This window comes from Osmerus eperlanus, chromosome 26, assembly GCF_963692335.1.
Source record: "Osmerus eperlanus chromosome 26, fOsmEpe2.1, whole genome shotgun sequence".
NCBI classification, from domain to species: Eukaryota; Metazoa; Chordata; class Actinopteri; order Osmeriformes; family Osmeridae; genus Osmerus; species Osmerus eperlanus.
In genome coordinates, this window is record NC_085043.1 from 6,141,862 (window position 1) to 6,154,848 (window position 12,987).

General features: G+C 47.4%; 1 protein-coding gene across 3 annotated transcripts in view; it reads left to right on the plus strand.

Moving 5' to 3' along the window:
* The first annotated feature begins 5,117 nt into the window (after positions 1–5,117).
* pbx1b (pre-B-cell leukemia homeobox 1b) overlaps positions 5,118–12,987 on the plus strand; it is a 50,869-nt gene continuing 42,999 nt past the window's right edge. For 2 of the 3 annotated variants that reach the window (XM_062452481.1, XM_062452482.1), the window contains exons 1-2: positions 5,118–5,752; positions 6,924–6,997. In XM_062452481.1, the coding sequence (XP_062308465.1) occupies positions 5,565–5,752; positions 6,924–6,997 (262 nt within the window). In that variant the 5' untranslated portion in view covers positions 5,118–5,564. The remainder of the gene's footprint in view (positions 5,753–6,923; positions 6,998–12,987) is intronic. The other variant, XM_062452483.1, reaches the window with a different exon arrangement.

Genomic DNA, 12,987 nt, shown 5'->3' on the forward strand with positions numbered 1-12,987 from the left:
GCCGCGCCGGCGTGTGTGACGGATGGCCGCGTCCGTTTCTCGTCCTGTGTCTCGGGCAGCCTCGCGTCGGGGAAAAGTCCGCTTAATTGCAAAGGCTTGAATACTTGACCCCCCCCCCCCCCCCCCCCCCGCCGTCAGTTCATTAACCTGACCATAAAAGAAGCCCCCTGTCCTGCCAAAGCTAGTACCCAGTCCGCCCATCTGAAAACCATCTCGCCCGCCCCCGCCCCCACCCCTCCCTCGACCACCACCTCCGCCACGGCGGCAAACGCCGCTGCCGTGCGCCACTTCATCAATTGCCTTCATAATTTTAAAAGCCTTTTTTATGTTGTTGTTTTTTCCCCTCTCATATAGCAAATGGAGCCATAATTTAATATTTTAATGCATGTTAATGTGTTGTTTAACCTTCTCGCAACAATCAGGCGTCTCTAAAAGGTTAACCTTGAACGCGAGCCAGAACCGGCGACGGCACAATAACGCGTCAATCTTTGAAAAACATCTCTGTCTAATGGATTGGTGGTTGATTGCTCGGTCCCCATCTCGAGGTAGATGCCGTATATATCGGATAGGCATTAAAACGAGCATTTCTCCATTTTCTCCCCGCCAGCCCTCAGGGTCAGTGGATCGCCGGGGCGACAAAATGCTGAGTCAACGGTTGTCTCCTAATTTATCTGGGGTTTGCCTAAAGCACCATTTAAGACGGCGCCACGGCAAGAGATGAAATACGGTCCATTTCCACCGTTTGGAATTGTAATGTAGTCTAATAATTATTTCCATCTGCCTCACATTACGTTTCTTGCAATGGCACCAACTAGAACGCTGACATTCGTTCCTATTTCAAGTACAGTACTTGATAGTACAATGTTGACACGGTGGGACAGGAAGCTCCGTGTACCGGCCAGGAAGTATCCCCCCGTTTTAAATACAACAAGTGGATTACCGTTCCTGCCGCCAGGTCTGTGACAAGGTATGCACGGCGCGCCAAGTGTGGATGAATGCGAGGCGTCAGACAGTACGGGTGCTTTATCCCCCAGGTCTAGCGGGCGCATCCACGGCTCTGCTCGCCTCATTCCCTCAGCCGCTCGTCTGTTGTCCTCCGGAGCTGCGTAGCCCGGCGGCAGTGCCCCGGCGAGGGGGGGGGGGGTGCGTGCGAGAGAGACGCCCGCGATCCGGCGCCGTGACAAGCGGTGTTGAGCAATGGGGCCTGTCTGGATCGGCGGGGCGGGGGGGGGGGGGGGGCGCTGAAGCACAGTTCCCCTTTGTTCTGTGATGTATCGATCCATTCAGACCTCGTCTCCCCCCCCCCCCACCCCCCCGATGGACTCCGCTCACTCCACTGTCTGCTCCCCCCAGCTTGTGCTGCGCGTCTTCCCTCGCCCGTGTTCACCCACCCCCCCCACCCCCTCCGCAACCCAAACTCTCCCCCCGCTCCCCCCCCCCCCCACCCCCGCGTGGTCGCCCGCTAAAAGAGGCTCCCGGCGTGCCACGGAGGGGAGCCGCCGCCTGCGGCTTTGACGCGCGGGACACGCGGCTCCGTGGACGCGATTGGCTGACCGACTGACGGATGGATCCGGCTCGTCCCCGCTGTGGGGGGAACGCACAGCGGGGACGCCACAGCCAGGAGCAGGAGGGAGTCAGTCCTCAGAGGGTTTATCATTGCTCCATTGTTCTAGTGTCGCGAATCCAGGATACCATCAGGAGCCGTCTCATTTACATTACTGATCCCAAAAATACTAAATACAAAAAATGACATTCAGAGGGAGAGAGACAGTAAGCAGCAGTGATGTAGAAGTACTTTTTGACAACAGTCCAACAACTGAATATTCCCTCTCAAGGTAACCATGAATCAGTCACACAAGTATGACGACAGGGTCGTTATTGCAGTTATTCCATCCTGATTTCACAGGCATATCATCAACACGGGAAACCACCGTGATGGAAGCAGCAGCCGATGTCTCGAGCGTCGTTCGTGAAAGAGGCCCTCGGAGCATCCGGGATGGGGGAAAAAAGGGAGATTTTTTTTTCTTTTTTTTTTATCTGCACAACACAACCCCATCATCACATGGTGGTGACCTGGGGCCTGCAGTAAGGAGCTCCCTGTCTCTGCTAGCTCTGGAGGAACGATGATCCACCTCCAACCGCTGCCCTGTCAGCTCCAGTCACTCTCAGCCACTCGCGGGCTCAGAGCACCAGGGTGAGAGGCTGTGAAGGCCTGCTTAACACACACACACGCACACACCGTACAGGGCACACATACACACCCTGTACAGGTCACACATACACACATGCACACCCTGTACAGGTCACACACACACCCACACACCGTACAGGGCACACATACACACCCTGTACAGGTCACACATACACACATACACACCCTGTACAGGTCACACATACACACATACACACCCTGTACAGGTCACACACACTCATACACACCCTGTACAGGGCACACATACACACCCTGTACAGGGCACACATACACACATGCACATACTATACAGGACACACACATACACACCATGTACAGGTCACACACACATACACACCCAGTACAGGGCACACACACACATCCACACACTGTACAGGGCACACACACACACATGCACATACTATACAGGACACACACATCCACACACTGTACAGGGTGTGGATGTGTGTGTGTGCCCTGTACTGGGTGTGGATGTGTGTGTCCTGTATAGTATGTGCATGTGTGTGTGTGTGCCCTGTACAGTGTGTGTATGAGTGTGTGCCCTGTACAGGGTGTGTATGAGTGTGTGCCCTGTACAGGGTGTGTATGAGTGTGTGCCCTGTACAGGGTGTGTATGAGTGTGTGCCCTGTACAGGGTGTGTATGTGTGCCCTGTACAGGGTGTGTATGTGTGTGTGACCTGTACATGGTACACAGAGTTGATCCTGGTGGTAAAGACTGTTTGCTGTCCTATGCTGTTGTCTTGCGTGAGCGTTTTAAGTGATTACGCCGGAGCCTTTTTCATAGATGAGAAACGTGATATAAGGCTGGGCATTAATTCATGTCTCCGTTTGATGTGTCGCCAAATAAACGCTCGGCCCCATCTTCTGCGGCGTGTCAATCGCCGCCTGTCAAAACTCGTGCCTCACGCCCACGTCAAGAAAAGAGAATTGCGACCTCATGCATATCTATGTAATCATTGATATTGATAGGAACTTCAGCTTGCTTAAGGCTGTTGTTTTTGATGGATCAATCTTTCTTTGATGTACTGGAATGTACTCTCTACTCTTAAAATACAGAACATATAATGGAAGGGACTGTACTTTACATGGGGGGAAAAAGCGTATTTTGACAATGAAAGTAGCTAGGCTGTCCTCGATCCTACAGAGATATCCAGTGCAGTAATTTATAGAGAAGTGGTTCTTCCACCTTGGTGTAATATTTGACAGGAGTGATAGAAGTTTCTATTGTTACTTTTAATAACGGGGACAATATCACAGAGAGAGTATCACATTAGAGTGGATCATATTTGTCCACAGGGAATGAACAAGCACATGACTCTCAAACGGGACCGTTTGAACACTTTACATTGCCATTGTCTTGGCAATTTGATTTGATCAGCCACTCCTACTGTACAGGTATGTAGGAGAATTCAAGAACCTCAAATTGTTTTTTATCATGGTCACCTTGCTTTGAAGCTTGGAAGCCTTCCTACGTATTTCCCTTTTTTGAAAATGCGCTGGCTGCTATCAGCGCTCGGCAGATGCTAGCGAGCTGTACGAATGTCTGGTGTAACAGAGACCCCCTCAGGTATTCTCATTATTCTACCACTTAGCAGATGGCAGGGAAACTTAGCCACACTCACCACCCGTATACATCATACATATTCCACTCACAATTTACATAGGCTGTGTTTCACAGGCGTGCACGAGAGAGAGAGGGGGGGGTGGAGGGGGGAGATGGGGGTGGAGAGGGGGGGGGAAACGCACCTCGCTCAAGAACAACAACAGCCTCACCTGGGACTGCAGGAGACGGTGTGAGATGTCACTGTCAGTACACTTCAAACCTGTATGCAAAGCAGCTTCGGAACGCTATTCCGGAGATACATCTCAACTGCCTGTTTTCAAACCCATGCCATTGTCGGTACAGCCATCTGAAACAGATGAGACATCAAAATATCGACTGAAAATGCCTAAAGTAGTGTCAGTTTAACGGTGGATAACTGGTCTAATTTCGGTACTCGCAATAAAGAGCCCTGTGGTATTGTGTAGGAACACAGAGTCGGTTACCTCACGGCTAGTGGTCTTGCATGAAAAAAGCTAGTTTTGATCATGCTTTATTTCCACTCTAGAGAGCTTCCCCCCCCCCCCTTGCCCACTGTGGCAGGAGCAGGAGTAGTGGAGGGCACTGGGCTAGCTGGAGCTGAAGGGCACATTTCAGCCTGGCCAAGCACTCTAGACGGCCCTTCCTGCTTGACTGCACATCATGGGTCACCGGCTTATATTAGGAGGGACCCAGCCAAGCCCAGCCATGCGAATCCCTCCGACATACCTGAAAAGATAAACAATGTGAGGCCGTATGAACTCCGGGGGTAATAAACAAAAATAATTGTCACTGTGTGATCTTATGAATAGGATATTGTGTCATGAGGAATTTGATTGTTGGCGGGAGGAGATTCAACTTCAGCCGTGTTGCATTCATCAGTTTTGCGTGTGGATTTCGAAGCCGTTAATCTTTTAATAAGCACCGTATCTATCTAATAACTTTAATAAATGGAATGGGGGGTCGATTTTTTTTGATTGGTGTTCTTCTCCTCCATGGGATAAATCTATTTCTTGGCAATAGCCAGGAAAATTAAATGGAGTCTACTAGAGAAAATGGGGGGCTTTCTCTGGTCAGAGGGGGAAACTTCAGCAGACCCCTCGTGTCAGCTACTATTATTTATTTGGAGTTCAGGCTCTATCCATCACGGAGTTGCCACTCCGAACTGTCCCGGTGCTTACGCTGGCCACGTCTCCGATCTTACTACTGCATCCCACCTTACAGTGCCATGATTGACGTTTCATGAGAGGCACCTCAAGGTGGGGCTAAATGGACTATATTCCCAATCATGTCGCGTAGGCGGAGTCTGGCTCTCATACTCTCGCTATGTGCTTGCCAGCCTCATACTGTACATAACAAAAGCAAGCCGATGGAATAAGTCGAAATAACCCATAAACCCACCTTCGTCACGGCACATTGTATTCTTTAGAAGGTCCTGGCTCTCTGGATCTTTGACTGCGCCACATGAAAGGAGAACAGGTCTGAATTCAGCTGTAGTTGAGCTCTGCTTATCTTTCCACGCACTGCCTGCTCTGCTCAAGGCAGCATTTCAGATCAGATTTCACATTCAGCGTAGACCAGCTGGGAGAGAGCGAGAGGGCTTGTTTCTCTTCCTTTCCGAATCCGATCTTGGTCGCGAACTCAACAGCGCGAACGAGCGTAGGCTACAAAGAATCTGCTGTGCGCAATAGCTTCGCGTCGGAATTTTGTAAGGATTTTCGTAAATATTCGCAATTGACTCTTAGGTGAGGCAACACATTAGATCGGAAGAGATGGACGAGCAGCCGCGGTTGATGCACTCTCATGCGGGTGTAGGTATGGCTGGGCACCCTGGCCTGTCACAACATATGCAGGAAGGCACTGGTGGAACCGACGGCGATGGACGAAAACAGGACATTGGAGACATTTTACAGCAAATAATGACCATCACAGACCAAAGTCTGGATGAAGCTCAAGCAAGGTAAGATGTTCGCCATAAGACTGTAGCCTTGTCAACAGTGACGGCGAGTGAATGTATGAGGGAAAACTGCATTCAACAACGAAAAAAAGTCTCGCACGTCTTTGAGGTTACCAGCGCAAAATGATGGAATATTGATGGAACAGAATTACGCACAAGTGCACATAATAAGTCCACTTCAGAACATGACTAACACATTTTCGGGAAATAAAATGACACTGTACCTACTACCACTACTACTTCTACCACTGCACTAATACTAGTTTTATGAAGTACTCGTATGACTATTTTTAAGGGATAGAAAGATAACAGGTCAATCATTTAGCACAGTATAGCATATGGGCTATAGAATGGCAATTTACCTTATGAAAGCAATATTGACAAAAATGCGAAGTAGACAATTCATTCATTTGTAACATTCAAATAATTTGGGAAAGTGTAACACCGGGAATGCAATTTAACATCAATATGTTCCACATTGACAAATTCAGACATCTCATAAAATCCCTGTTCTATCATCAACAGAATCAATAGTTGCTCAGGCGTAGGTATTGCAGTCTACACAAGGCTCGAAGGCAGTGTTTACAACGTGGATGACCAGGAGGAGAGGAATCTGTCAAAATATCTCGAAACTCTCTCTTAATAGGCTAAAAAGAACTTCTGTTATTTCCGCCGTACATTGATTAACGGAAAGATGCCATTTAGAAGACCATTTTTAAAATATATTATTGGGCCTAATTATAGAAGGCATTGTCTTACAAATGTTTGGTTATTTATCTTTGTGCCAGTGATAACTAAACTATAATGACACTTTTAAAGATATATAATTTGGAGTTCATAATTTACCGATTAAGACTCAAATTACCTCTAGAATGGTCTTAAGAAAAACTCAGTATTTTAACATATTAAACTCACAAAGACAGCGCATCGTTCACGGGCCTTTATTTGAATAATCTTATCCAAGGAGTAAAAACACGACGAGTAGCAAAACAATCGCACAAATGCTCTAATTGTTTTTGGAATAAATGTATGTAATTTACTGACATTGTTAAATAATGAATTATCGTGACATGGACTGTCTTCACAGCATAGCAGCCAGACAGCTGAAATAAAACCATAGCATATCTTGACTGGTTTTATTTGAGATCTCTGAAGTCACTATATTTTGTTGCAGGAAACACGCCTTGAATTGCCACAGAATGAAGCCAGCTCTCTTCAACGTTTTGTGTGAAATCAAAGAAAAAACAGGTAGGCCCCTTTTCCTCACTTCAAATGACAACCAGTTACGGCATAAAAGACAAGATACAATTATTTGGAGTTCCCAGTTTGTAGACGGGAAGCCCTTGTTAAAGGATGGGAAGTAGTCTAAGCAAGCCACATTGTTCATTTACAGCTACATTCACATTGCAAAACCTGTTGCAGGTTGTTTTCAGAATCACATCACCTCAAGAGACATACTGTACCAAGATTTTAATTTGCCCTTGTCCAATTGACTGTACAGCACAATTATATGAATGTGAGTAAGCCATGTAATAGTTTTGTGGGATGATGGAGAGTATTGAGGCAGATTACCATATCTGAATGGCTCCCTTTTTGTGGAACCTGTCTAATCTGAAGAACGTGTCGTATGTAGTTCAGTTGTGACTTCTCATTTATGTTGTTAGAGGCCCTGTCACTAGAATAATTGCTGTAAGAGCAATTACATTGCATGGAAGTCATATTTCTTAAAACCCCTTTCCCCTTTTGACATTTTTTAAATAGGCAGACATAGCAGTCAGGGCCGTGCAGAATAATAGGCTGTGTGCATCCTCTCCTTTCGGCTCTTATCTAAGGCTAGTGTGGAATCGGACTCTGGCAGGTTTTTGCACTTGGAAGATATTGAGATGCCATCGCTGTGTGGTTTAATGTGGAAGGCTGACGTTCCAGTGTGTTTCACAGCCATTAGTGCATGAAATATACTGACGAGAAAGTAGTTCCTCTTTTGTATCCTCGATAAAGTTTCGGTTGTGCTCCAAGACTGTGGAAGTGTTGTCTGTGGACAGCCTATCCTGTTTATTTTCTTGCTCGTGTGGAATTTTGCTCTGGCGTTATGTTTTCATTGAAGTTCAACCCCCTACTGTCAGACCGTGAGCCCCCACGTTGTTCACCCTGAATCGGCCACTGTCTCAGGAAAGCAGGGGGCCTTTTGAGGCCTGCTGGCACTCTCTTCTTTTTGTGTTGTCTCTGTCGGTTTTTTGAAGGGGGGTTGTGTGTGTGTGTGTGTGTGTGTTTGTAAGTTGTGTGTGTGTTGGGGGAGGGAGGGTTGGAGGAGGGATGACACTGTTATGCATAGTGTTTCACTCCCTGGCATTTCACAGAGTTCATCCAAAGTTCGGCTCCATACAGAGTACAAAGTAAGTTGGACTTCTTCCTTGCTGTGCACCCTTTCCTTTTTCTCTCTCCATTGGTGACCTCTATAGGTCCCCTCGGCGACGGGATTGGGGATGTTGCTGTTGACAACACGAGTACATCAGCATAGCTTCCATCGAAGTGCATGAAAAGTCGCGCGCTCTTTGACGGTTGAAAAACAAATGTGTCTTCATGACGTCAGCATCCACATAATGTCCTAATTAGGATGCCAAGTTACTCCAAGGTTTACCGTTTATGGTCAGTTTTTAAACCCGCTCCATAAGGTTGCCGTGGTGTATAAAATTGGAGCATTTTTCCCAACAGTTAGTGTGGACGAACACCTCTGACGAATGATCTATAATACTGCACGTCTAGGCCAGCTGCCAAATAGTTAAAAGCCTTATGATGCATCCTGCCGTAAAATTCTCTTTAAAAAACCCACCTCGGTACGGACTCAAGGAAGCCATGTCAAGTTCAGTCAGGAAAAGTCTGCCGGGTTTTCTATGTAAATAAAGAGGAGCGAGCACACTGCACAGGCCTCTGGCCTGCCTTCGGAATGTGAGCCTCTCCGAGAGCTTGGACGCTACGCGTGTGTGAGGCTAATTCAGTCCTGATTTTTCTCCCTCCACACTTATTTCGTGTGGTGTCGTCGTAATAACTGTGGGATTTAAGCACTGGATTATTTATTTGTTGTATTTCATTTGGACGGGGTTTGAGGGCCTATTGAATAGTAGACAAACTCTAATAGAGACATAGTTAGTGGGTCATTTTTCCATACACGCAAAGGCAGTCGTGCGTGGATTAAAATACCTACAAAATACATTCAGAAAATATAAAGCAGCTTTGAATTCCAAAGGTGCGACTCTGAACATTTGACCTTTCTGCAAATGCTCTGCCTGTCGCAGGCAGTACACTCTATTTGCCTGTTTCCCTTTTCCCAGTCCCTGCTCAGTTGGGTACATCCGTGACAGTCCCCAGAGCAGTGGACAGCACCTGTAGGACAGAGCCCCAGTGCTGAGTAGGCCTGAACTCCTGACCTGCTCGCTGAATCTGAACCAGGACGCAGTGAGAAGTGGCCAACAGAAATATTGTCCAGTATAAACAAGCACAATGGTGTGTTTACACCCGAGAGGAAAGGAGAAGGAAGGAACACTTAATTTAAACCCGGCCACCTTTCTTTTCTTTTCTTTACACATTGGCTTCTTTTTTGGGGGGAGGGTGGGGGGGGTCTTTCTCGACTGTTTAGTTTCTTTCCAGACATATTTTGGTTGTCTTTTCACTGAAAGGAATTTCTGTCTGTCTCTGTAGAAAAGGTATTTACATATATAGTACTACTTAACTTCACTTCACCTTATGGACTATTATATTCAACTTTGCTTGCAAAGTCTGGAACTGTAGTGTGTATGAGTGGAAGTCCACCAGCAACAGTTGTGTTATAAGAGGGCCTGGCATCGGGGACTTTCCAAAAATACATCCAAACAAATTGACTCCAATGCTATTAGGCAATGAAACCTTAACCATGTGCTGCTGCTCTACATATATAACTGTATATCCTCATATACAGTAATGAGACACATCATATAAATGTGACACAGCTCAATCCGAACTTGAATACAGTATTTTTATACCCAAGCTCTTAAAAAAAAAAAATATTCTAAGAGAGTAGGTTGCTAAGGAACATTCATTCCTAAAAAATGCTAATTGGAATCATGCGTTCGTATTTCAATGCATTCAGTGCTCTATTATTTGCTTCCCTTGTCTACCCAGGTTATGCCCAGTGAGTTATGTCTCCTGACAACATCTGGTTTTTCAGTTGATGAAAAGGGCCTCTTCAGATAAGCAAGTGCTTGACAAAATTGTCTCGAAAATGATCGGACATGACCTCTGTAAACACCTCACCAATATCATAAATTTCCACCCGCGTCAAACAAACCATGCTCCTTGAGTGAGAGCCTTGGTATATATGCCGGTCCTTCTCCTTGTTCGTTTTTTTCCTTTCTCCCTCAACCTCAACAAAAGGCCAGTTTTCTCATGGCCTGTGTTTGAACAGTGTAAGGTTTCACGCCTGGGGTATCCTCCATTTATAAAAATGACTAGCCGAGTGATGTCATGTTGTTTTTTTGGAAGGTGAAAATTGAGTGTTTTACAGATGGCAGAGGGGTGAAATGAACCAGAGATCTGATTACGGGGGTGGGGGGTGGGGGGGAGGGGTGTACTGTACATTGAGTTGTCAGTACATCTGCATACCTGGTATCTGCCTATTCTTACCCCTGGAGTTCAGTGCTCACTCTGTAGCATGTCGTAATGTAAACAATTTACAACAACCGTCATGACGACTGGAAAGAAACAGTTATTTGTGCTTTCGGACTCCGACTTCAGCTATGATGGTTATGCACACCAATTTCAATTTAAGGCTGAGCTTTAGTCATAAACTAAAGTGTGTGTAGGTTCAACGGTGCCATTTTCGGGACTGGGTTGCACTTGAAATCCCATCGTGAACACACAAATGTACCGGGGAAACAAATCTTCTTTTGAAAGTGGCCATCGTCTCCATTCTAGCCAGCCTATTTCCTCCTACAAGGACGGCGGGCCTGTCTTTGTTCAGCCCTCGTGGAAACGCAGGCGAGCAGCCTGAAACCGCTAATCCCCGCGTTCGTACAGGAGACGTACGCGTCCTGTCGCGTCCCGTGCGACAGGGCTGCGCTTTCCCGTCCCTGTCTCGCGGGCCTTCCCGGCGGGCGCAGCGTCGACGCTAACACGTGCAGCTTTTTGTCTCCCCTCCTTATCCACGGCTCCTCTATGCTGATGCAGCAGCATTCGGAGGAGAGGAACGCGGAGCTAGCCTCTCCCCCCCCAGCTGTTTTCACTATCCCGCTGCTTAATCGCCCCCAGCAGCCCATCCTCAGAAGCCTAATTCCGCACGTACAGTAGGATCAGAGGCGGAGGCAACGTGGGGAAATGTGAGAACGGGCATTTTTTTGGGGGGGTGGGGTGGAGATCGACCGTCGTCACAGTGTCTTCCGCGGTTGTGCTGGTGGAGTCAAGGGTGCGGGATGGGGAGGTGAAGAGGTGGGCTCACGGGCGGCACCAGCACTAGTGACACTTTGTCAGCATGCTCACACCCCCAGAGCGCAATGTGGTGACTTTGTAAATTATGCAGTTTGTCAGTGGCCTAATTGATACATGTTAATCATATTAAGGAGCTTAATTATAGGAATGTTACTGCTGTGCGATTCGGTAATTAACAACGACATCACATTTGCGGGGAAATTGATCCAGTTATTCCAGGATGAGTTTGTCTTTCCTTAATACTTCCATATTGTGCCAGCCATGACTGAGATTTGGCCAGATTATAGGATATACAGATGTGGTTTAGACGTGGAATAACAAACCGAAGATCAAGACAATGCTATTCATGAAATTCTCATTTAAATTCCACATTGCACAAACCCAGACTGCCTTACAGAATGCAGGGGAATGGATGGCTAGGTGGTATAGCACTCTCCACAATCTGAATGTGAACTGACTGCAGAGCTCACTGCTTTAGAAATGGATACGGCTGCTTAAATGTCACTGTTCTGGCTCTCCAAGTCCTTTTTACCGCTTTTATTTGTAATGTCAATCCCCGTAGGTTTGGTTTGCCTCTCTCTGCTCGCCTCCTTAATATGTTACGAATTTAATCAAGTCCACAAATTTGTTATGTACATTAAATTGAACATGCAATGGCACTTTCAAAATGCGGTTGCCATACCAACCCCCCCAGGAGTTCATTTTCCTTAATGCAGGGCTCGGAATCTCATTTCCTCTTCTGCCCCCTCCCCCTCCTCCCCCCCCCCCCCCCCCCCCCCCCCCCCGCAGCTCAATGTAGGCGCCACCTCCAAGCCTTCCACTGTACGCCCGTGAGAGCCGGGGCGTTCAAACAGCGTGGCTTCTGAGAGAGGCAAAGAGGGAGGGCGAGAGAGAGAGAGAGGGAGGGAGTGGCCCTCTCTCTTTCTCCACGTAGTGGAAATGACACAAATTAATATACACTACTTAAACCAGACCAAGATTAATGGTTGCCTTTCGCTCCAGCTTAGTCCCACTGTCAGTCGCCTGGTGCTCGTCGGACAAAATCAACACTAATCAACATTTATTCTACTTTTGCCCTCGGCCCTCAGGAGTCTGGCAGGGGGGGGGGGGACTGCGTTGCACCCATCGCCCGCCCTCCCTCCTTCCTTCCTTCCCGCCCAGCACCAGCCCCCCCCCCCAGCACCCCCCCCCAGCACCCCCCTCCCCTCCCCCGTCTGTCTCGCTACGCTTTTCACCTCTCATCCAGCTCCTCCATACATCACCCTCCTCACGCCGCTCGGCTCCTCGCGGGAGAGCGCCGGCGCTCCCCTCCCATCAGGCCACGTTAGAGTCATGATAGATTTTCTCTTTTCATTTGCATCTGATATTTAACACTGTAAAGCAGTTGCTCTGTCACTTTACAGTACACCAGGGTGTGTATGTGTGCGGGGTTGTGTGCGTGCGTGTGTGTACTTTTATCTTTCGGAGTGGTCAAAGATCTTATCTGTCCTCACTCTCTTGTTCCATTATCAGAGACAAGTTGTGTGTTATTGTGTTGGTGTGTGCATTACGGTACGTGCATATTTAAGTGGATTTTCCTGAAAACAACATTATATATTCCTATTTCCCATTACCGAGAAACTGAGAACCTTTCTCTCTCTTTTTCTCTTTCTTTCTTTCTCTCTCTCTCTCTCTCTCTCTCTCTCTCTCTCTCTCTCTCTCTCTCTCTCTCTCTCTCTCTCTCTCTCTCTCTCTCTCTCTCTCTCTCATCCTCCCAAAAGGGTTTGCGTTTCCTTCAGTGT